The sequence below is a fragment of the Manis pentadactyla genome, chromosome 13 (genome assembly GCF_030020395.1).
Source record: "Manis pentadactyla isolate mManPen7 chromosome 13, mManPen7.hap1, whole genome shotgun sequence".
NCBI lineage: Eukaryota > Metazoa > Chordata > Mammalia > Pholidota > Manidae > Manis > Manis pentadactyla.
In genome coordinates, this window is record NC_080031.1 from 90,772,132 (window position 1) to 90,797,914 (window position 25,783).

Sequence of the window (25,783 nt, forward strand, 5' to 3'; positions counted from 1 at the left end):
GTCCTGGTTTTACTGTTCAGAAGCTCGACCTTACTGATTTCTGCCGCTTTTACGTTTTACCATTCCTCCTAGCTTCATATTTATTAGAGTCCACATTTGTAAAAAATGTCATGTCTGACAGCCTCCAAAGTGAATCTTTTTGTCAAATTTGTTTTTGTTTTGTTTTTTCGAGATCTAATTAAGTCGGTATATCCAGGGCCCAAAGGAAAGAGAGAGGAGCCTAACCCGAGAGCTCCTCTGTGAGTGACAGAGTAATAATACCCGTTACCACCCATCGGGGGGCTCTGGAGGTGCGACCCAGAGGCCTGAAGCTAGCTCTCCGACACACGCAGCCAGGAAGCTTGGGCCCCCACTGGCCGGCGGGACCCGCCCACAACTCCCCCACCCACCTCCTCCGCCGCGGCAATGCGCGGCCCCGCCCCCTCGCGGCGCCGGCCCCCAGCGTGCAGCACGCAAGCGCGCCCTCTGCCGGACTCTCGGCCCCGCCCCCTGCTAACCCCGCCCCCCCTGCGCTCTCGGCCTCTCTCGGCCCTGAGGCGCGGCTGCCACGTCAGTAATGGGAAGCCGAACTTAGGTTTGTCCGAGCCCCGGCCGCAGCCCATCTCACCATCCGCCGCAGCCGTTGTGGTTCGCGCACTCTGGGAGGGCGGGAGGGAGCTCGGCGTGGCGGGGCGGGGCGAACGGCGCGGCCGGATTCATTCCTGTGGGGCGCGGGGCATGGAGGAGCTGCGCGGCTGCCGGCGGAGCAGGGCGGCCTGGACGGCGGCGGGGGCGACGGTGGCCGTCTGAAGGGGGCGGCCCGAGCCTGAGCGGCCAGCGACGGCGCGGGGGGACTCGTCCCCGGGCAGGTAGTGGCGGCGGCGGCCTGCCGAGCCCGGGCCGCAGCCCGAGGCGCCGGCGGGGAGGCCCGGTTGGGAAGGGGAAGGAGGGCGCTCCCGGCTGCGGATGGCGGGCGGCGGGTCGAGGCCGCAGGCTGGGCGGCGCGCCGGGAGGGGTCGTTGTCGATCGAGGCGCCGGGGGAGGGCTGTCCGTGCCTGGAGGAGGTGGAGGTGAAGGTTATGAGCGGCGACCGCGGTTGGGGAGCCTGCGGATCTCCCGGGGACGCATCAACCGAGTGCCGGCGAAGTTAGCTCAAAGGCAGCGGACTTCCTGAGAGCGTCGAGTAGTAGTTTTAAAGGAAAGAGCCCTTCGGGTGAGGGTTTTGGCGTTAGCTGCCCGCGGTTTGTTGTGTCCGTCCTTTTTGTTCCTCTTGAAACTCATCCTGGCCACAATGAGGCCTTCAGCCTCGCGCCCTTGGCCCGCTCTTCTCTGCAGATGTGAGAAACATTTCTGAACCCGCGTCTCCTGCCCCTTTCGGTTGTACTCTTCCGTGGCGTGTGCAAAACAAAACTGGAACAAAGCTTGGCTAGTTAGGAGCCCAGAGAACCGGTTGCCTGAAGCGTTTAAATTTACCTTATATAGAGAAAAGACTGCCTCCCAAAAATCGTTTGGGTCTCAGTGTGCACTTTTTACCATCTTGGTGTTTTTTTGGGGGGTAGTGGGGAGTAGTCCCTAAAGTATGGCTTTCCATAAGGGTAGAAATGTAAGAAAACCTAAATAGCTGTTTTTGCCTTTTTCTACGGAAAATTCAAAACTGCTACGTTTTTTTTTTCTTTTCCCTAGTTTGGTGGCCTGGTTGTCAGACGTTGGAAGGCAGTAGGACAGAACATACTCTCCGTGGTTTTATATCCATTCTGGGGTTCAGAGATTAACACTGAACTTTGGTTCCTGTATCTCTTGCCGGTGTCGATAGAGTTAAACTGGAGCTTTGCTTCGAAGGATAAATAAAGCACAGCCTCTCAACTGGACATAAATGGATCTAAAGACCGCAGTATTTAACGCAGCTCGAGATGGCAAGCTCCGGCTTCTCACCAAATTGTTGGCAAGCAAATCCAAAGAGGAGGTTTCCTCCTTGATCTCTGAAAAAACAAATGGGGCCACGCCACTCCTGATGGCCGCCAGGTATGGGCACCTTGACATGGTGGAATTCCTCCTAGAGCAGTGCAGTGCCTCCATAGAAGTCGGGGGCTCGGTCAATTTTGATGGCGAAACCATTGAGGGGGCTCCCCCGTTGTGGGCCGCTTCTGCAGCGGGACATCTGAAGGTGGTTCAGTCTTTGTTAAATCACGGAGCATCTGTCAACAACACGACTTTAACCAATTCAACTCCTCTTCGAGCTGCTTGTTTCGATGGCCATTTGGAAATAGTCAAGTACCTTGTAGAACACAAAGCTGATTTGGAAGTGTCAAATCGGCATGGGCACACCTGCTTGATGATTTCTTGTTACAAAGGACACAAAGAAATTGCTCAATATTTACTGGAAAAGGGGGCAGATGTTAATAGAAAAAGTGTTAAAGGTGAGTAGTTCAACTTCTTCATTTTTATTTTTTAAGTGTTTACCACTTCTTTTCAGGAAGTGTGATACATAATTATAAGCAGTGGTGTTGAGTAAGCCAACACTGACAGAACTGTTCCCATTAGGCATTCCTTCCAGTATAAGCTGGTTGGCTGTTTCTCTGCTATTTAATAATACACTGAACAAGTGTGATGAAAAGACCTCTGTCACTGTGTTAAGAAGAATTTTCTCTCTCTTAACTTGGATGACTTCTAATTCCTGGGAAGGGGGTTTCCCAAAGTTACAGAGCATGTAGTTGCAGTTGATCTGAGCCTTCAGGTTTGTTTTTAATCTAGTTGAGAATATACTTGAAAGTGATGTATTTTTCTTAGCTCTAATTTTTTTTAGAACACCCTTGGAGTAGAAACTACTATATTTAGTGAGTCACTGTCTTGTTTGTCTTACGTAGGCATTTCATTTGTTACTCTGTCAGGGAAGACGGGGCCAAACTGACCTGGAAGGGTTAATATTAATGGAAAAGGAGAAAACCTGTTCCCTTATACCCTGTTTATTTTTTGACCAATAGAAAATCCTTTTAAATAGAGCATGAGTTAAATATAGCAAAAGAGAAGACATTTTTAAAACTGCTGCTGTACAGCAAGGACTAGGTCAAACAGATGTGGTTTTGTTGGCTAGCAACAGTGTACGTACCTTTGTCCAGAAGAGCTCAGGTTGACAACTGTGTATAATTTCCAGCAATTGTCGTAAATTTAAAGCAGCAAATGATACTTTAGAATGTTCTTCAACCATAAAAACAATTTTTTATTAACATAATTTGGGTACTTGAAAACCTTATATTCCTTAAATATACAACAGCAAAGTAATTCACTGCCCTATCTTAAATCTTAAAAGTAGCATACATATGGTAGAAAAATTCAGACAATACAAATTGGTTTACAGTGGTCACAATAAAAAAGAAGTCTTAGCACCCCTGACTTCCAGACCTCCAACCCATGGCAACCACTGTTTACAGATTTGTGTCCTAGAGGTAGTCTATGTAAGTCCGAGTTTACTTGTTTATATATCTCTCCCTCTTTTCCCTCTGTTAGTTGATATCTACTGTTCTTTTTTTTTTAATGTTTTTCTTGGATGTCTGATTCAACTCCCAACACACAGAGCCTCCCCATTCTGTTTGTGGCTACACAATATTTCATTGTATGAATGTACATTATTTAGTCCCTATTGCTGAATAGTTAGGGCACGTCCAGGATGAACAATGCTGCTGTGAATATTCTTGAACAGAAGTGTAGCTTTGCACACTTGTATGGGCATAGCTGTATTATAAATATCTGTAAGCGGAATTGCTGAATCAAAGTGAATGCATTTATCATTGTGGTAGCGCCTGATTGCCTTTCAGACAGGCTAAACCACACTATCACGGGGCACTATGTAGTAACTGGACATATATTGAAGTTAGTATGGCCTTTAAAAAAAAAAAGGTTTGTTATAAAAATGAAACGGGCTCAGTGTTATTTTCTGTAAATTGTTTTTCAGAGGAAAATACAGATGTCTCACAAAATTCCCCATGTTGATAGAATAATCTTTCTAAACATATTTCTGGAATTTTGCATATAAATATATATATATGCAATTTTATTTTATGTTCTGTATTTTTAACTTAAGAAATGTTATGTTTAATGTCATTAATTATAGCTCTCTCATTTCAATACCTGCATACTCTTCTAATGGAATTTTTGTTGCTTCTGGCTTTTCAGTGTGATAAAATGTGTTTCTGTAAACATTATTTCTTACAAGCATTTTCATTTGTTTCCGATTATCTTTTCTGTAGGTTGTTAGCTCAAAGGACAGCATGACTTACTTTTTCTTTTTTTAGCATTGTTCTTTTAAAGAATGCTTGTTTTAAGAGAACAAATTACTGCTGCAGTGACCATGTTAATATTGGCAGGGCTTTGAAATCATAACTGGAAGAGAAAGGATTAAAAGGTGTGGCCGCTTGTTTAGGCTTGTTGGATTTTTTTGTTTGTTTTGCCTTTTATATTCATCAGCCTCATTATGTACAGATTGTTGATAAACTCATTTAAGTTAAATTGGAGTATGTTTTAAACTCAGGTCATTGGAGAAGTGAGTACTAGTACTATTTCATTATGTTTCTCAAAGCTGCTTTATATGGTTCTTCTAGAAGTACAATGTGTGAGAGAATTAAACTATAAATAGGTAATAAACTGTGAGCAGTATTTAACTAGATTACCTTTGCTCTTTCAGAAGAATCTTCCTTTTAGCACCATCATTGTGTAGCCTTGTGTCTGAGGATGTGTACACTGCCTCTTTTAAGCAGATGGTCTGCCAATTCTAGTGTCATTTTTTTCTCCAAAATCAGTATCTCATAGTCATGCTGATATAAAATATCACTTATGTACTATCACTTGTGGTACTTTTGCCTTTTCTTGGTGTCTACTCATTTCGACTGTGAATCTTAATGAATACTGAAGTACAAATGCTCCCTCCCCCACTCCTACCCTGAAGCTTATATTCTTTGGTAATTACTCCCTCATTGACTCTTCAGATTTTTTTATGGGTTAAGAAGTAATAAAAAAGCAGGAACCTTTTGAAACTGAGGCAGGAACACAGGTGAAGGATCTGGTAGAGCATCAAGAAAGATTTTTCCCCACATTTTTACCCCCATCCAAAAAGTGGAAACTACTGTTAATGACTAGGGGTAAAATGATTTTTTAGGAAGTTTTATAAGTCAGCTGTTGAAGGAAGAAAATGGCAATAGATTATACTTGGTCTGTTTAAATATAAAATGTATGTGATGTCTACATTCCATTACTTTTTAACAGACAGTTGGCATTTGAATATATTACTAAGCCTCTTTCCATTACTTTTTAACAGGCTGTTGGCATTTTGAACATGTTTTAACCTAAGGCAGAATTCATTTATTAATTGAGAGAGCATTTATTGAGTTTCTCAGAGTGCCAGGCTCTTAGACTTAGGATATACAGAGATGAGTAAGATAAGATGTCCAGTCCTTGATTCCTTGCTCTTGAGGAGCTCATGGTTTAATTGGAGAGACAGGTTCCTTGAGAGCAGCTACTTAAACCACAATATGGTAGGTGCAACAGTAGTGCTTTCTTCTGTTAGTTATTTGGAAATACGGTATCCCCAACTGAATCATTCCTGGGTGGACAATGGGTTCTTTCTTTTCCCATGGCGTTCAGAAAGGGGAGAAAAACATATTTAGTAATACTTCTCCAGTTGATTTTTGAGACAGGAGAGAGTTGGTTGCTCTTTATACAAATCAAAAGTGATTAGACAAGCCCACCTCAGAGCTATCCCATTGATCTCAGCATTTCACAGCTATAGTTACCTTTGGCAGAAGCTAGGGTGGACGGATTCTTTTGACTCAGAATAGGACTTTTCAGATCTTTGATTAATTTCCTTAAACCCTTCAGTTCTGCTGTTACACCCAAGTTCAACTGGGAATTGAGTAGCTGAAACTGAGTGATTAAGACCTATAGATCAGTGACCAGCTCTCTGAGTTGGGATTGGGGAGACAGGCCCTAGACAACACATTCTCCTCATGCATGGGTCATTTTAGATACCCAGGGTGGTTAAGTGAATTGGCAAGGGAACTGTGCATTTTCTGTAGGCAGGGGATTGCTTTGGATGTTGTGGAGGCTATGAAAAGATCCAGTATGTCACATTTGTTAACTGCTAAAGGAATATGGTATAAGACCTATGCTGTAGGATTTTCAGAGTGTACTGACTAGAAAGGCTGTGTGGAGAAGTTGAACTGGGCCTTGGAAAGGAATGTTGGGATTCACATCTGCAGAAAGAATTTGATATGGTTTTTAAGGCTCAGGAAATGGCACCAGGGAAGGCACATTGAGAAATGTGCTTGGAGGGTCCCAGAATTGGGAGGTAGGCATCTGTGGACCAAAGGGCTCTCAAGGCTGGATTATAAGGGACATTGATTCCTAGGCAAAGGAATTTGATTTTATTCTTTATGCAGTAGTAAGCCAGTGAACGTCTTCAGCAGATGAATAAGGGATTTTTTTTAGAGAAACCCATGTAACTATATTCTAATGCTGTTACACTTTGAGCTCTTTGAGACTGTTGTTTTTATCTATGCATTAGAGAGTATCTGGCCCATACTTGATGTTTGGTAAATGAGCTTGTTGAATAAATGTGTTGGGTTTGAGAGAACAGGTTATAAGCTTCTTGATGGCAAGATCTGTATTTTGTAGCTCTTTCAGTATGGAAGTAAATACACACATAAAGGCTTGAAGTAAGAAATTGAGACAGTATTTGTGAAAAATGAGTGATGCAGATAGAACTATGTAGAGGCTTAGAAAAGGGAGAAATCCATGTAGGCTCATGATTAGCATAACTAGCTTTAAAAGGGTTTAAGAGAGACCTGGTTCATGTAATTTATTTGCCTTTTTAGTATGGAAATTTTCTAATTTATATGTTAGTGGTGAGGGAATACCACTATGTATTATTCACTTTGCTTCTTGTTATCCACATTTGCCAGTTTTAAAAAATACATTTCTCCCTCCTTTCCTTTTGTTTTCTGTAGTAGTTTAAAGCAACCCCCAGGCATTACATCATTTCTCTCCCATAATATAGGCGTTTTAGGGTATAGATGTATTTCAGTCAAGATGACACCAAGAAAAGAAAGAAATCCGTTTCTTTTTTTACCCACTGCATGCAAAGGAATTTCAAATAAGAAAAATCTCTCTTGTAAATAGAGTTGGTGGTATTAAGTTATTGGACAGAGGTAATGACTTGCTTTTAGATAGGTTCTTCCACTGTATTACAATCCCAGAGGACTGGAGGCTGAAGGTCACCTTTCCTTCTTGACTCAAACTCTTCTCAGCTGTTAACACACTTAGATTTCATTCTATTCTGTAACATCTGTATGTATTTTGGTTTAATAATAATGCTTAGATAACTTACTAGTTGAATTCATTGATTTTTTAATCCCAAAGTATCAAGTTGCTCCTGCAAGTTACTCCATGTTCATTCTTTCCCCTCCTGTATGCCGTGGCACACTTCTCTATCCTCAGGGAAACTGGGTATCCTAGTTGAAGCTAAGCTGTAGATAATGTGTAAGTTTGGTATGGGGGAAATATCTATTGTGTTTCTCTATCCCTGGAGATTGGATTTGGAACATTGAATTCTCACATAAGTGAACTGAAGTGAAAATAAATGAGTAGATCCTGAATACTACTGCTGTTTCCTGGTCATTGGCTGCAAGAGGAATTTAGGGCAGAGGGTAGGTACATGTGGCTCCCTCAACTGAGTTCATCTTTATCAGATTTCCCTAGAGTGACTGATTAAATTAGTTTTGTTTAAAACGAAGATTCAGGAAGTCTTGGCATTCTAGAGATTTATGTTGTTGAGACATCTGGAATGTGAGGTGGAAGATGTGGGAGGGGGGCAGGTAGACATCATGTGGATGCAATTCTGACTTAAAGCATTTATTTCCCTTCCTCTTTTTTCCTTCCCTTTGGGAAGAGCTGTAGTTGAGTAGAGAGTCTGAGCTAGAGTGGCTAGGAAAGGGAATTTTAATAAAGTCTGAATTGTAATGCTGATGTTTTCATCAACTGACATTGTGTAATTTTCATCAAATTACATTAATATTAGTTGGTTTGAGTCCTGATCCCTTAGCTCAGGTGCTCTTAGCTTTGACCATTCTCCTCAATATCAAGACCCATTTCAAAGACAATTTCTCATCCGCCTTGAGTCTTTGAGTGCATCTTCCCTCTGGATTCAGTTCTTTAGCGCGTTTAACTGAGCTCAAGGACCTGCATTGTTAAACTTCTCAGTGCTCCTGGCTCTTGTCCTGGATTATCTCTGGTGTGAGAATGTACATGAGGAAGGGAAACATTCTGAGCAGAGAACCTTTTAGCTCTCTTCTGATACCTAAAGTGTTTTTCTCTACCCCTTCTCACCTGTCACCTTCTAGCTTAACATATATCGATTCGTTATTGCAGGAATGAGGTACTTGGAATCAGCATTGTTAAGCAGTTGAACCACATACCTCCTCCCTGCCTTTACAAGTAGACCTCTTACAGACTCAGTCTAGTCTCAGCTACAAAGTTGAAGAAGAATTGATGCCAAGCACCAGAGGTGAAGAGGAGAGAATTGATTTTATGCCTTTCCAGACAATAAAAGGCCCTTTAGTTGCTGCTTCTGTCTGTCGAAACTTAATGCTTTTATCAAAAACACGAGCACTTAAGCAGCCGTAGACATAATTCATGTACAATTCACCCATTTAAAATGTACAAATCCATGAGTTTTCATATGCTCACAGAGTTGTGCACCCATCACCACAGTCCCCTTTTCATCACCACCCTCTTCGCCCCCAAACACCACATCCAGTGATTGTCGCTTCCATCACCTCCTGCTCACCCCCACAGTGCACTAGTCTTAGGCAACTGCCAATCTTTCTATGTTTAAGTTTGCCTGTTCTGAACGTTTCAGTAAGAAAAATGTTGACCCCATGGGTAGGCACCTACACTTTCAGAGTTGAACATGAATTCCTATCTGTTATGTGTCTGTAATCAAAGGATTACAGGTCTCTTTAAAATTAAGAGCAACTAAGATTGGCATTTCAGGTATGTCTAATTAAGGAATACTTATAATAAGTGGGCGTGCCCACAATTTCCTTCCCTTAATATCCATGAATATAAATATGGCTACTTTTTATTCTTCCAAATTTTCTTAGCACTATTTCTGTGTTAAATTACATAGTTGAAGATTAATGTCTTTGTGTCATACTGTTTTACCTTTCTGCAGAAGTAAATGTACCACTAGCTTGATTTTTAAGTAATGTCCGTTTAACAAGCATGTCTTTTGAGAAATCTTAAAAATTTTCGATTATGAATTCAGTGCCAGAAATTAGTTTTTTTCTTTAAGTGAACTTTGCCTTGATCAGGCATTGAGAATTATGTGATACAGTGTTCATCTTTTTTTCTTTAGTTAAAGGTAAATTCATTAAATTAAAATGTTTAATAGCTTTAACATCATTTAAGATGCCTGGTAGTTTTTATTTTTGAATGTTGTGTTCTATTTTTTCATTGCCTTTGTCTCTATGAGGGTACAGTAGTGATTACAGGCAGAGATTATGGGAACATTTTCAAAGAGGTATGTAACCCAGAGAAAATGACTGTGTTGAATCTTCAATAGTACTTGGCATATATTGTTAGGCACCAAAAGTTTAAATCAGTGAAGTTAACTAACAAAAATTAAGCATACTTTTATTGGTCTCTGGCCTTTAACTTAGCCCAGACTAGTTGTAAGTACATAATAACTTGATTTTTTAAATTCAGCTGGTTATATTTTTTCACAAGAACTTGCATTTAATACATTTAATACTTACAGCTTAACTAACACTCTTGATTGAAAAGAACTGATGAAGCAAAATATATGCAATAAACATAACAGACAACCAGTTATCATTTTATAAAGTACTTATATAAAGTCAGACTAATCCCAGAAACTGGAACATAAATTGACATGTCATAAAAGAAAATAAAGTTTATAAATAGACATGGGGAAATGTTCTGTATACCTAAGTATAGAGGTAATACAAACTAATTCAGAAATAATTCCAGGATTAGAAAAAATACTATGAAAGTGGAACTTTTAAAAGATTTTATAATTATTTTAGAAATGAATTAAAGACGTTTATAAAGCTATCACACATTTGTGATTCTGTTTTAAGGTAGCCGTTAATTTTTCTGTCATTTGTTTATTGAAGTGTAGTTTTTAAATTATGACAAACTATAATATAACCGTCGCTGCAGTAAAGATAGAACAGAAACTTCCTTCATGCCCTTCTGCCATCAGCCCCTCTCATCACCCAGCCCTTGGCAACCACTGGTCTGTTATCTGTACTTAGAGTTTTTTTGGGTTTAATTTTATAGTGAAAATTCTGTAGCAGTACAGATGTCCATCAACAGGAAAGTGTTTATATAAAATTGTGACATGCCCCTTTAAACTTTCATCTTAAAGCCATTAGGATTGATTCTGCAGTAACTGTATTGCTCACATAGACTGTGTAGTGATCTAACATGACAGAATAACAAAGATGTAGGAGTTCTAAAAGCAGGGAACAGTTGTACTGGTTACAACTTTATCAAAATATAGTATGTAAGGAGCTTGAAGACATGGCACAAGAATTACAGCTCATTTAAAATTATGCTTTTTTTTAAGCCTCCTTTTCTGTAAACTTTTAAATAATGCTCTTGGCCGTTGTTCAAAAAGTGCTTTTTAGGGATTCCAGAGCATGTTAAGTGTGGTTAACTTGTTAGAGCAATTAAGGAGATTCCCCCCCTTCTAAGATTTTGCTTTTTAAATGTATTTTCCCCTCAGAAGCTAAGTTTGAATTACTTTTTCTGATATCAGGTATTAAAATTTTTTTAATCTACCTTAGCATTAACAGTGTGCTAACTGCTTTGTATCTGGGATATAAAGAAAATAGAGGGTCTGTGTACTTTAGGAATAGACTTCTTTGTGTTTAGGTAAGAAAACCTATTCGTGAAGCAGCAGTGTTATACTGTTATAAGGTATTGCGTAATATTATAATAGGAGCTGTAATATGAGTACCTGCCAGGATGAGTGATATAATTATTCACCACGCATTCTCAAATGGTAAATTGATACGGCATAACCAAGGAGTCCTTCCTGAGCAGTTGAAATTACTGGTGAATCTTGAAGAACAAGAAGTTAGAAAGGTAAAGAAGAGTGTATTACAGGAAGATTAAGAGCTGAGGCCTGGAGGAGGAAGTGAGCAGAATTGCTGCTGGTGGTGGGAGAGACCAGGGTGGAGTGATGTGAAGCAAAAGCAGAGTCTCTGCCTTGCATATGGCAGGTATTGATAATGTCTTTCAAGTTAGAGTAGGTGTTGGTAAACTGTGGCACACTCATCAAATCCTGCCCACCTCCTGTGTTTGCACTGCCTGAGAGCTAAGACATAGATTTTATTATACTTTTTAATGGTTGAAAAAAAAAGTCAAGTGAGGAATATTTCATGACACATGAAAATTATATGAAAATCATATTTCAGTGTCCATAAATAAAGTTTTGAAAACAGCCACATCCATTAACATACTGCCTGTGGTTATTTTTTGCTATATGGCAGATTTGAGTGGTTACAACAGAGAATTTATGGCCTGCAAAGCGTAAAATACTGTCTCTAGCCTTTTACAGAAAAAAATCTGCCAACTCCTGGGCTAGAATCACAGTACAGCATTCATACTGGACTTGATGAGAAATGGAGCTGGAGAGGAGGTAGGGAAATACTTCTGTCTTTTAACTTCTATTTCTATAGTGTATCTTCTTGTGTGTGTTCCCCAGTAACCAGTATCAAGCTTTACTTCACATAACATGCCTTCTAACACAAAGATTTCCTGCCCCATTGTCCCCCCCACCCTCACAGATAGTGCTTTTGAGAGTCACTGCCACAGAATTTTGAAAGCCATCTTTAAATATTTGCATGAATGCTTTTGAGTTGGAAAGTAAAATGATTGGTGGTAGTTTTATGTTTGGCTTACATGAGATATAACTTACTCACTAGAGGAATCTAGTATGATCAGCATGTAAAATGCAACCTCAGAAATGCACAGTACACTGCAATGGCAATTGGAGACTTTGATGTTTTTCGTTTTACTACTAATTTCTATTTTCTAGCTGTAGAATAAGTTAATCTTCTCTACTTTGCATAGTTATTAAGATTACAAAGGGGAAACAGTTAATTTAAATAAAATATAGAAAAATAAAAAATGCTGTGCAAATATACTGATACTTTTTTCTTCATTTTTCTGCTTTTCATCATTCACTTCTACTTTCTCTGAGTTTAATTTACTGTTTTTCCCCTATAACTTCTTGAGATGGAAACTGATTTTTTTAAAGCCTTTCTTCTTTTGTAGTGTATACATTTAAGCACAGGTTTGGCCATTTCCCTCCCGATACATTACTCAGTGTTTTTGTTCTCCTCCAATTACAAATATTTTCTGTTTTTCCATCGGGATTTCTTCTTTCACTAATAGGTTGTTTAGAAGTACATATTTTAAATTTCAAGTATGAAGATTTTCATGGTTTTGTTTGTTTTGATATCTCATTTGTTTTGAGGACTTAGAGCATACTCAGTGATGTCAGTCCCTTGGTACTTGTGTGAGATTCACTTTATGGCCCAGAATATGGTCCATATTTGAATTCCTCCATGTATCCTTTGGGAAAGACGGTATTTTACAGGTGTTGAGTCCAGTATTTGCTTATTTATGTCAGTTTATTTAAGTCCAATTTATTGTGTAGAAATATTTTATATCCTTGCTAATCGTTTTGGTCATCTTCACTGAGAAAGGTTTGTTCAAATGTACTGTGATTACGGATTTGTCTGATTTTCCTGTAGTTCTGTTGATTTTGCTTTATTTATATAATTCAAGTCTATGTTTTTAAGTGAAAACAAATTATCAAGAATATCTTTAATCATGGATTTTGGTTTAAGTCTACTCAGTCTGATATCTAAATACCAATCAGCTTTTTTACATTTAGTCTTTGCTTAGGGTATACATTTTTGCCCCATCTTTTTACTTCAACATTTTTCTATCCTTATATTCAGGGTGTGTCCCTTGTAAGCAGCATGCCGTTGAGTTTTATGTTTGTATTTCCAGTCTTGACAGTTGTCTTTTAATATAATAGGAACATGTGATTTGCTTGCATTTAATGTGGTCACTGATATATTTGGATGTTAATCTCCTGGGTACTTTTTGATTTTTATTTGTCCTACTTAGTTTGTGTTGTCTCTTTTTGTTTTTGGATTATTTTTCACTTCATTTTTTCCTCTTGTTTTAGAGAATATGTAGTAATTTTATATGTATGCCCTCTATTTTAGTGTTTACCCTACATAGTACTACTTTGGCTTATCAAAGGCTAGCATAAATGTCTAATTTTACTACTTTCCGAATAATGCAGAGATCTTAGACTACTTTAACTCCAGTTACTGTTCTTATTCCATCCTGTTATTGTCAGGCATTTTGCTTCTGTAGATATTTCAAGCCCTATAAGATTTTAGAATTTTAAAGTCATTACTTACTTAGATTTCTTACATCTAACAAAAAGTTACCCTTTTTGTTGATATTTATGCCCATATCTCCATGATTCCATGTGGCTCATCTTCCTTTTGCTTAAAGAACACCTGATGGTATTTAGGTCTGCTAATAATATCTTAGTTTTTTCTCTTTGTTTTCTTTCTTACCTGAAATAGTTCTTTTTTTCTTGATGTGGGTGTACAATTCTAACTTGGTAGATATTTTCCCTTAGTGACTTTAGGATGTCATCCTGTTGTCTCCTGGCTTCTGTTGTTCCTGATGAGGACTTTGCTGGTAGTCTAATTGTTGCTCTTTTGCAGGTAGTTTCTATTTTCTGGCTTTAAGATTTTTCTCTTTACTCTTAGTTTTCAACAGTTTTGCTGTAGTGTGCCCCAGTGTGGTTTTATTTATCCTTTTTGATGTTTGTAAAACCGAGTAAATTTATAGTTTTATCTTTTATCAGCTTCAGAAAATTCTCAGACTTATCTTTTTAAGTATTGCTTTGAGCCCATTTTCTTCCTCTAGAATTCTGGTTTTAGGTACATTAACCCTTCTGACCTTGTTCCCTCTTGTCCCTTATAGTCTGCTTTTCTGTCCTTTCACCTCCATGTTTCTTCTGTATATTTTATCTGGCTTATTTTCTAGTTCACTAATTATCTATTCAGCTGTGTGTTACTTGCTTTTAAAGCCACCCACTGAGTTTTTCAGTTCTAGAATGTCCATTTGGTTCTTTTTTGTTGTTTCCAGTTTTCTGTCTAATTCTCAGAATTGTCTCTAATCTCTCTCAGTATGGTAAGCATAGTTTTAATGTTAAAGTCTGTGTCTGGTAACTGTATTATCTGGGTCCTCTAAAGGGCTTTTCCTTCACCTCTATTACTGCCTTTGGTTTTTGCAGTGTAGTTCCTTATTTTCTCTTCTGTCCGTTATTTTTGATTGAATGCCAAGCATCATATATGAAGAATATAAAAAAAATAATTTGAGCCCTAGTATGATAATAACTTCCTCTAAGTAGTAGTATTTGTAGTTGCTTCTGGCTTTTGATTACTTTTACTAGCAATGTTGAATTCCTTTAATTCAATATCGAGATGGTCTGAGACTGGATTTTGATTCCTGTGATAGCTGGCCTATCTGCAGTTTACTTGAACTGCTGGAGTGCAGCCCTTCAGAGGGATAACCCAAAGCAGAGTTTCCAAGTTCCCTTCTGGGGGCTCTGGACTCCAGTGTTCTCTGGCCCTGCACGGTTGTCAAAAGCTCTGCTCAGTTGTTCAGCTGCCTCTTTCAGTGTCAGAGTCCACTGAGGGAAGCGTCCTCAAATTCTGGGCTTCTCTAATTTTCTTTCTTTTCCTAGATGTTGTACCCTTGGTAGCATGTAAGAGCTTACACGCTGTCAAACAGATTTTTACAAATATACTCCTCAGTTTCTCTAGTTCTTAGTGGTAGGGTGATCATATCTCCTCTGCCATTACTAGATGTGAAAATTTCCCTTTTTAAAATGAAACCACCATTTTTTCAATATATGGTATTTTTTATTTATGTATATAAGTTCATACATATATATATATATATATACACACACACACAGACACACACACACAGTGTTTATATATATATTCTATGTTTTTCCAGTACAGCAATTGAATTAGTTAAAAGCTGGCTTTTGCTTCATTCTTATTCTTGATTCTATGTTGCTTTGAATAGAGGCAAATGTCATCTAAGCCTCATGGTTTTCTTAATGTTGCCTATCACTTAGAGAAAAATATTTCTGAAAGAATATTAGGGATTCTTAGTTCAAAAGAGTATTTTAAAATATACTTAGTAGTAGTCATGTTTAATTGAAATTATTTTGAACAAATGAATATCAGTAGTGGGAAGTTCTGGGCTCTCTGAGTGCTTGGTTACCATTCCATTGCTAAAACATTCTACCAGACACCATTCCGCTGTAGACTACTGAAATCCTGGATTGGAGTAAACATACCCAGTTAATTATGTACTCCATGTAGATATATATATATGATGGTCACTGAACAGGGTAAACTTGTGGAGAGATTAAAGTTATAATGTATAATAACTTTGGCTTTTTCACATTTTAGGTATAGATTGGTTATGTGAAGTATTGAGGCTTAAACTACTCTCTAGTATTACATGCTGTGTCAGCGGCCCCAAGGCCACCCATGTTTGGAGGTAACTCAGCACATGCTTATACTCATGTTTGGAGGTGACTCAGCACATGATTGTACTCAAGGTTAACTAAGATTTATTACAGTGAGGTAATGAGGACATACAGCTGGAGCCTAAGGGGAAGGGGGATGCTAGAGGAATCTGTGTGCAGGATTTTTTACCCTCTTTTCCTTCTCATGAGAGGTCATGCAAAGCACAGTCTTCTCCTGGCAACATATATGCATGTGTGTGATGTTCTGCCCAGGGAAATCTATTAGAGACACAGTGCCCAAGGTTTTTATTGGGGTCTAGTGCTGTAGGCACCCTTTGTTGAGCATGTATTCAGAATTCCAGACTTCCAGAGGAAAAACAGGTGTTCAGTGTAAAGTGTGTTGTTTATATAAACAGTGAACCTCCCTCATCAGGGAAGGTTTTATATCTTGGAACTCTTTACCAGACAAGTCCCCAGATGCCAGCAAGAGCCGTCCTTGCAAGCAGGTCTTTCTACCAATAGCTGTCTCAGCCAGCTTGCTGTGTTAACTCCTTTCCGCACATGTGCCTAAAATGACTCAGAAATGACTCAACATTGAAATTTTATGTAAACATTGTATGTAAATATCAAAGGCCTGCATGATAATTTGTTTTGATAATTAGTAAAACGTTTATCATTAAACATAGGTAGCTAAAATACTTGGGTTGTTATAATGCCTTCATAGGTTCCATATAGGCTCTTACCAACGTGGCACTGCCTGTTGTCAGCTTTAATCCATGTGTGGGAAGAACAGGACAGTGTTAGAACATTTAGTACATCTAAAAAGAATGTTTAAAAAACTAAATTACAATGGGAAACAATCCATTATGAAAGGACACTTCAGATGTCTTCTTTTAAAGTTCATACTGAACCACCCACATATTTTTCAGATTTCAGTGGACTTGTTTTTCTTATGGGAGCTTTTTGAAGAAAGTACTTTGTTACCAAAAATTTTGACTAGAACAGCTGAAGTTCACTTTGCAATCAGAAATACTGAAAACATAATTTCTAACTGCTATTAGAATCAAATTGGAGAATCTTAGAGATTACAGACTAGGTTTCCCTTTTAAAATAAAGAATAGTAAATGATTATCAGCAAAACTGTGAATAGCTGGTTAATTTCATTTTATCAGTGTTCAGTCATAGAATATGCACTTGAAAACATTGCTGAAACATAACAAGAGGCCATGGATTAATTTTGAATTTCATCTAGTGACTTTGGTTATCTTGCCTTATTTTGTCCTTTCATTAATCAACAAGCTGTGATAAATATTTCTCTAATTCCTTCCATGTGTCAGACACCAATTTTAGGTGCCAGGGATCATTTATCCTCATTTCTAGTCAAATTAAAGTATGTCCCATTACGGGCAGCTTGGAGCTGCCTGCTCTTCTTCAGGTGCTGAAGGATGTGCATGGAATGCATTGTATCCTATCCCTGAGAATGTGCTATCTGCTTGCTCTCCTTAGGTAACACCGCACTGCATGATTGTGCAGAGTCCGGAAGTTTGGACATCATGAAGATGCTGCTTATGTATTGTGCCAAGATGGAAAAGGATGGCTATGGAATGACTCCTCTTCTGTCAGCAAGTGTGACTGGTCACACAAATATTGTGGATTTTCTGACTCACCATGCGCAGACCAGCAAGACAGAACGGATCAATGCTTTAGAGCTTCTGGGAGCTACATTTGTAGACAAAAAAAGAGACCTACTTGGGGCCTTGAAATACTGGAAAAAGGCCATGAACATGAGGTACAGCGACAGGACTAATATAATTAGCAAACCAGTACCGCAGACACTAATAATGGCTTATGATTATGCCAAGGAGGTAAATAGTGCGGAAGAGCTAGAAGGTCTTATTGCTGACCCCGATGAGATGAGAATGCAGGCACTACTAATTAGAGAGCGCATTCTTGGTCCTTCTCATCCTGACACCTCTTACTACATTAGATACAGAGGTGCTGTCTATGCAGACTCAGGAAATTTCAAACGCTGCATTAACCTGTGGAAGTATGCTCTGGATATGCAGCAGAACAATTTGGACCCTTTAAGCCCGATGACTGCCAGCAGCTTATTGTCTTTTGCAGAACTATTCTCTTTTATGCTCCAGGACAGGGCTAAGGGTCTGCTGGGCACCACTGTTACATTTGATGATCTTATGGGCATACTGTGCAAAAGTGTCCTTGAAATTGAGCGAGCTATCAAACAAACTCAGTGTCCAGCTGACCCATTACAGTTAAATAAGGCTCTTTCCATCATTTTGCATTTAATTTGCTTGTTAGAAAAAGTTCCTTGTACTCTAGAACAGGACCATTTCAAAAAGCAGACTATCTACCGGTTTCTTAAGCTGCATCCAAGAGGAAAGAATAACTTCAGCCCTCTCCACCTGGCTGTGGACAAGAATACCACATGTGTAGGTCGGTACCCTGTGTGCAAATTCCCATCTCTGCAAGTCACTGCGATGCTGATAGAATGTGGTGCTGATGCAAATGTCAGAGACTCTGATGACAACAGCCCCCTGCATATCGCTGCTCTGAACAACCATCCAGACATCATGAATCTCCTCATTAAATCAGGTGCACATTTTGATGCCACAAACTTGCATAAACAAACTGCTAGTGACTTGCTGGACGAAAAGGAAATTGCTAAAAATTTGATCCAGCCCATAAATCACACCACATTGCAGTGTCTTGCTGCTCGTGTCATAGTGAATCACAGAATATCTTACAAAGGGCATATCCCAGAAAAGCTAGAGACCTTTGTTTCACTTCATAGATGATAACTTGACTGCATTTTAGCACTGTTAAAGCACGAATTGGGAACAGTTGTTTCATAAATGAGCACTGTTGTGAGAACACCAGCATTCATACAGCTTGATATCACCGTGCTCTCATTGGCTAAAGCATTATAAGTATCAAATTTACAGGATTGGTTTCCCAGTATTTAATATAAATACATCATATAATATATTGTTTGTGAATTATTGAGAAATGTAATGTCATATTCAGATTCCTAAAATGGTCTGCCAAAGGCTTTTATCCATTCTGGTTTTGTTTGCTGTTGGGTATTTGGGACAGTTAACCATTTTTCAGTGGTGTCTTTATACTTTACTGGTTTGTGAATTTTATACAGTTGAAGGTCTTTTTTTCTGCTTCCTTCTCTCTCCAAGCCTCTCTCTTCTCTGTTTCTACTGTATCTTTTTCCTAACCATTTCTACTTTTCCATTTTCCCCCTATGGACCCATGCTAGATTGTACAAACTTTATGGACTTCTTACCATTTTGCAGTTACCATAAGTGCTTTATCTTCTCTATGCACCGGCTTAAACTTGACTGTTGTATGTTAGCATATTTTCTATGCAGCAGTTGGTCAACTTCAACTCAAAACGCTGTTAAATTTGTTACAAAGTCCTTTTAATGAAAGTACTCTTGTAGCATGACAATTTTCAGAATTACAGTTTAGCTACCTGAGCTAAAGCTTTTGGTTAGTTTTTTTCCTTCACATCTGAGATTTCTTTCTCTAATCCACTGAAATTATTGTGTGCTAAATTTGGGAAACAAATCTGTTCTAATTCATTAACCCAGTTGAAATTTAGGTCTGTCATCTTAATATATCATGCAGTAAAAGGAAGAACCTTTATAAAGTGACCCACCTTTCATGCTGCGCCAGCGTTGTCCTGCCTGTGCTGATGATGTGGTTAGGTGTAGAGAATTTGCTTCAATTCAATTTCAGAGTTTATCACACAGCTTACTGAGTCACACTGAAATATTCAGTAATTGAACTGCAAACACTTTTAGTTACAAAAAGAGCTAAAGCATGTCAGTGGCATGATGCTTGCCAAGCCAGATCTAGGCATCTAGGATAATTAAGGCATTTTAGTATGCAATTTACTGCCATAGTATCACAGGTTGATAACAGTGTTCTTTCTTTCTTTAAGCTTAAGTATACCTTTAAAGATAACTTGCATGAATTACTTTGGTCTCAATTATTTGTCACTATAGTCAAACACAGAAAGTTGCAGTGCTTCCCAGTTCCCTTCCTGGAGGTTAGCTTTTCTTTTTTATGTTTTCTTAACAGCTTTGCTGCCACAGAAAGGGCTCTTTTAACTTAAGATAAGTGAAAAAGTACTAAAAAAGATTCAGGTAATTATCATTCAGCACTTTACTGTTATTCAGACTAAAACTTTTGATGGCATATTTGCCCTGCAAATGTCTTAATGAGATTGTTCTGAATAAAAAGTTCCTTAATGGTTTGAGAAAAACTCAGTTTACCTGTGAGTTTAATGAGCTGGATCACTCAGACCATTCTGTGTTGACATTTTATTCTGAGAGTTGATGTAAAGGTTGATTTAAGGAGTCATTGCAAAGAGTCACATTAGGTTTATTTCACCTTTATGCAGTAAAAAACTTGCAATGAAGGGTAGTAAATAAACAAAAAAGTATTAGTCTTATTTTCTGGTTTAATAATTGATATTTAATTTTTAAAAAGATATCCTTACTCATTTTACTAGGTTTTAAATTTAATTCCACCATTGGAAAAGGTGAATTGGATATAAATGGTCACTCTCCAACCTTTTGATGAAGAGATTTTAGTATCTTATTTACCATGGGCAAATTTAATGAAATATTTGAACTGCTGCATATATTAAGAATAATTTGTGATTTAGACAAATATTCTAGAAATAACAGACATCAATATTCTGAAATCATTTGCCTCTAACCTTGTGATATAAAGAATTATATATGCATGAGCTTTTTTTTTTAAGGAAAAGTTTACAAGTACAGTAAATCTCTATTGATCTCAATAGTTTGTGAGTAAAAGTTAAGAAATTAGATTTTTAAAGTGATTTAATATTTCCCCCTGTTTTTTGGGAAGGGTTTTACATGCTGTTACAGTAAGGCACATCTCACACTGTTTTGCAGGTGGACTTGAATTGCACAACTAGTGTAAAATAAGGATTTCTTTACATAGCATTTTCCCACCATTAAATATAAATAACTTAGAACTATTCTTCAGTCTTGGTGACTGAAATGCCTTATTTCATTTAGAACACAATTCTCTGCTGTTTGCCATCTCCCTAGGAGGTCTTGAAAAATCAGTTTGTGTAATAGCTCAGAATTGTCTGTGATGTTATTTTAGAGAGGTTGGCTAGTAAACGTGACCTCAGACACTGTTAAGACCTTTGTCAGAAAGTATTCTCAAAGTGGTTGTAAGACTGAATTTAACAAAATACTTAAATTGTGTTATTTTTTTAACCATGGATGAGTAATTTAATACTTAATGAACTAATTGTACTCATGTGAGTCATACTAAGCTGTACACTGTAGCATGGTGATGTTGGCTGGAGTTAATATGTAAGTTTCAATTACATTTCCATAAAAATGCCCTGTTAAAGGCCTGTTGATTTTAGATGGTCCACTGTTGATCATTTCTATAAAAGAAATGGTCCGTTTACTCACATTAGATACCAGTCTACTTTGTAAAGGTAGATTTTAAAAAGTCATTTTTTTAACCATAAATATGACAGGGCATAAGCCCAAATCAGCAAAAGGTAATTTCGTGCCCATTATGATTTTGAAGTTAAGTGATTGCTCACTTGTAAATGACTTCCTTAGAGACCCCCCCTCTACTGTGACTTGGGAAAATTGTCTGGGTTATCTTTGAAAAGGTAGCTCTTTAAAATTCTATTGCCCAGCAGAAAAGTTAGGTTATATTTTACAGGTATAGTAATCCTTATAATTAGTTTTCTTAGAGTTGTGGGCCAGATCAGGTAGTGACCGTGTTCCTGTGCACTGGAACGGCAGCAGTACCGCCTGGGACTCTGACCGTCCCAGAGTGGGATACTGAGGGAACGAAAGTCAAGTGCTTGTCATCTTTTTTTTTCACCCTCACGTATCACTAAACAACTAGTTTCTCCCTCTTGTCAGTTCCCATTGTGTATCTTTTGAAAGAAGTACTGTATTCAGATGCCAGCCAATAAATTGTCACCTAATGGAAAATGATATGCCACAACATTCATTGTAAGGTTTAATAAAATTAAATTTGCACCAAATACAAGTGTATTCTTATTAACTCTTACTGCTTGATTGATGGTATCTTAAAGCATGTGAAAGGGGATACCTGTTTCAAAAATCACCTACTTGGTAATTGATGGTCAGGTAAAACTTTAAAAATAGCTTTTATTATTAGTGCTTCTATATAAAAAACAAAGGTGATTTATGTACAGCTTTTTCTAAGTCTTTTTTTCCAGTAAAGACCTCAGAAACTAAAAATATGAGAAGACTGGTTGTCAGGTGCATGAGAGGGGATCTGCTTTTAACCTAGTTCTTGTTTTCTTAACTGATTTGGTATTAAGTGTCAGAAGTATGTCATAAATATATTAGTAGAAGGTAAGTCTTATAACTTTGTTTCTATCACTTCTAAGTTATGCAATCTAAGTAGTCCTTAGCTTTTCCTATATGTAAGTTCCCTAATACAAAATGTTTTAATAGGCCCAGAAAATGCACCGGCCGTAATTTCCAAATTCCAACTGTAAATAGAAATACCCAGTTGTACATAGGCTTTCATGTTTTGGATCATTAGCCTTTGTCACGTTTTTGACAGGACCCCTTTAAACTAGTCTTTACCCCTGGTTCTATGGTTGTCCCCGACTACCACCACCAATAAGTTAAAAGGATGTTTTGCCTAATTTATAAGGATAAGTGTTTTTTAAGGATTTAAACAAGAGTCTTTTGTCCTCAAGGTACTCTTATCTTTAAGATACTTATCATTTTTTCCGCCATCTCTGTACTATCAGGATATTCTTTCTTGATCAGCTTGGGTCGTGGAAGTGGTGAAATGCTTGGTTCCTGGGTTCAGTGTTACCTCTTACATTTTGGTTATTGTAAAGATGCTTTAAAGATTTTTGTCTCCTAAAATTAACTCAGCTTTATATAATTATCTCAGTTTAGTTCGTTTTCCTAATATTTATGTACAGCTTCAAAAATGAAGTTATAGTTCCCTACCTTAAAAAATTGTAAATTTAAACTTAAGGGAATACATTTAAGACACATACATTCACACTAAAGAGTTGATGGATAGTAGTTCCAATAAAACACTTTGAGTGCTTACTGACTGCTTTAGACTTTGGAGTAAGTCAAGGGTGGAGTGGTTTAAAGTATCTGACATTATTGCCAAAAATAAAAATGGGAAAAAAAGATTCAGTTCAGTATTATTATAGAAAGGTTATTTACAAAAGTTACCAATTATAGAAGGATTATTTATAAAATTTCCCAGTGATCAGTCTTGTAAAGTGAGGTCTACTTAGATTATTTTAGACATATTTGAGCCTTATCTATCGATTTTCTTTTTCTCCTCTTACCAGATATAACTTAATGGCAGGTGTCCCTCTCCATCACCTTGTTTACATAGTAGATAAACAGTACTCATTGATCCTAGGATTGATGTTTATTTTTAAATCTTTTCATCCTTACAATTTCATATCCTTGTAGGTTATAAAGCTATAAAGGATACTTCTAAAAGCAGGCATCTTGATTATTTTTTTTTAAAACAAAATGCCTTAAAATATATTCACTACGGGAGCTCAACTGGGGACAAAAAACAAAGGAAATAAAAATGACACTGCAGATTAAGATAACAAGAGTCCTATAAGGAAATCTAAAGGACAGACCATCTGAGGAAAAATAAGCACAGTGGTCAGGGTTTGGGCTCTTGTAGGACCCGCTCTGAGTCGGTTTCTTGCAAGTATGTAAAGGATGGGTGTCTCCAGAACTTCTTGGCAGCATGTGTGTTCAAAGTGCTGTCCATGTTGGGCCCTACCCGGCCCTGCCTAGAAAGCTGGATGGTACTAACGACCTGCCCTTCAGGATGTCCTCGCAGAGATGTCCCTGCTGTCCACGTGATGGTGGCGTGAGGAGCTGTGACAGTGCTCCGTGGGGACCCCCGGAGAGCCACAGCTCAGCCTTCACAGACTTCCCGGCTGCTCTGGGACAGTCCCCACCCAGCTGAAAAGGTGGTCTAACTACGAAGGCCGAAGTTCCCTTGTTGCCAGACTTCATGAGGATCCTCAGCTCTCCCTGGAGCCTCTTGTCCACTGGGCCCTGCTTCCTTATGGCCATGGCTGGGACAGTTCTGGGAGGCCATCTCCACCTTGATTCCCTAATAAAGTAATATACCAGTGGAGTATTCAGTACAGAATATTGAATTCCTGCAGTGCCAGGCACTATCCACACTCTGTAGAAAACAGGAAAATAAGTAAAAAGAGAGCCACCGATCTCACCTCCCAGTTAAACACAGTTAATGGTTTTTTTTTTGTTCCATTTAAAATCTTTAAGTTCTTTCAGGACAAATTCTTTAGTGGGTAGTAGCTATAATTCAGGAGATTCTGAAAATAGAATTAGGTGAAGACTGAATTGAAGTGAGTGTCACCTGTTTAGAATGGAGTGTTAAAGGAAAATTAGGGTTAGTCCCTGTGCCCTTTGGCTAAGCCTTCATGAAAAAATCAAGTAGCGAAAGTACGCCCATACTAATCTGCCAGCAGGCAACAATTCCTTCCTATTTGTCTCCACAGTAGCCAATATTAGGATAGCTTCCATTCATCTTATGTCAGTCACTTTTTAAAGAAATGGTGGAAGCTTTAGTTACACATGAAGAGCTTACACATTTAAACCTTTCTGATTTTTCTGTAATCTTAAAAATAAGCTGGCATATGCCAACTTAACTTTGAAAAAGATATTTGAATTAGGAAAAATATTTTTTACAGATAAATTATGCAAATTAGTAAGAGTGTGGACTATTTTTACTTCTTTGACTACCCCAGAACTTAAAATTTTGGAGTAATTTAAAGTTTTCCAGAAAAGTTGGAAGGATAGTACAGAGTTCCTCTACATGGTTCCTCGAGCTTCCCCTAATGCTAACATTTTACATGCATGCTGTTTATGAACACCAAGATCAACATCAGTGCAATACAATTAACCCAACACACTCTATGGGGATTTCACAGTTTTTCCACCAATGTCCTTTTTCTGTGCCTGGATCCCCTCTTAAGATGCCACAGTGCATCTAGTCATCATATCTCCTTGTTCTGGAACAGTTTCTCAGTCCTCCCCTATTTTCCTAGACCTTGACATTTTTGAATAGTACTGGTTGCATATTATGTAAAAAGTCCCTCAATTCAGATCTGATACATTCTCATGCTTTTACTGGGATTGTGAGTTTCTGGGGAAGAAGACCACAGAGGTGAGATACCCTTCTCATTCTGGCACGTCAGGGGACACATGATACCCCGTGGCTTATCACTGGCGATATTAACCTTAATCACTTGGTTAAGATGGTATCTGCCCGGCTTCTTTCTCTATTAGGGAGTTACTGTTTTTCCATTCCATATGCTATTCTTTGGAAGTGAGTCACAAAGTCCAGCCCTTGGTCAAGGAGGAGAGGAATTAAGCTCCACTTCCTACATATATTCATTTGGAATTCTAATGTAAGGGAGGTTGACCCTTCTCCCCCATTCAGTCATTTTTCAGTATCAGCTCATGGGTATATCTTTTGTTTGTGTGTGTGTGTGTTAGAATCAAATATTGTAGTTTCTTGTTTTGTGGCTCAGATTGTTCCAGCTTTGGCCCCTGGGATTCATGCCCTTGTTTTCTGTCCTTAGCCTTGCTTCCTTCCTGGCACTACAAACATACTCCGGGCTCCTCTTGTATTCTCCGTGCCCCAGCCCTAGAATCAGCTGTGTCTCCAAGAAGTCCTGTTCCTTTTATTGGGGAATGGTATTTAGAATCAACACTAGAATGTTTATGGCTTGTTTAATGTAGATTAACATAGCTATACCACATATTTAAGATTACTTCTGTATTTATATATTTAAAATAAACCTGAGTTCATACTGTTATCTCCACCTTCTGATCCAGCACCACAGGTTATATTCTAGCTTTTTCCGTTTGCTTATTTGTAACTTCTTTCTCTGTCAGTGAGAAACTCAACTCCCATTATCTACAATTTATTGGTTTTCAATCCTAGTGTACATAAAAGTAATTTCACAATTGCTAACCCAGTACTCCTGTGAGAAATTTACCTGCTGAGTACAGTTGCTTATGTACATTT

The 25,783-nt window shown here is 38.3% G+C and overlaps 2 protein-coding genes across 5 annotated transcripts in view; one reads left to right on the forward strand and one right to left on the reverse strand.

Annotated features, from left to right (window-relative positions):
* Nucleotides 1-1,260, reverse strand: part of LOC118935866 (heat shock 70 kDa protein 4-like) — an 88,695-nt gene extending 87,435 nt beyond the window's left edge. Inside the window, exons 1-2 of the mRNA XM_057490522.1 lie at nt 1,147-1,260; nt 608-1,084 (exon numbers count right to left, since the gene is read on the reverse strand). Coding sequence (XP_057346505.1) covers nt 608-1,084; nt 1,147-1,260 — 591 coding nt within the window. The remainder of the gene's footprint in view (nt 1-607; nt 1,085-1,146) is intronic.
* Nucleotides 488-21,736, forward strand: FEM1C (fem-1 homolog C). 4 transcript variants are annotated; one of them, XM_036932528.2, is made up of 3 exons: nt 488-574; nt 1,663-2,396; nt 17,150-21,736. In XM_036932528.2, exons 2-3 carry the CDS (start codon nt 1,853-1,855, stop codon nt 18,457-18,459), a joined length of 1,854 nt encoding a protein of 617 aa, XP_036788423.1. In that variant the 5' UTR covers nt 488-574; nt 1,663-1,852; the 3' UTR covers nt 18,460-21,736. The 4 variants fall into 4 exon arrangements, with proteins under 4 accessions (XP_036788423.1, XP_036788422.1, XP_036788424.1 ...); XM_036932527.2 differs by lacking the exon at nt 488-574 and adding an exon at nt 710-848; XM_036932529.2 differs by lacking the exon at nt 488-574 and adding an exon at nt 861-1,192.
* Nucleotides 21,737-25,783: the final 4,047 nt, after the last annotated feature.

Coding starts and splice junctions, on each gene's coding strand:
- FEM1C (XM_036932528.2), top strand. CDS start 1,853: ATGGATCTAAAGACCGCAGTATTTAACGCAGCTCGAGATGGCAAGCTC. Junction 2,397..17,149: donor TAATAGAAAAAGTGTTAAAG/GTGAGTAGTTCA, acceptor TGCTCTCCTTAG/GTAACACCGCACTGCATGAT.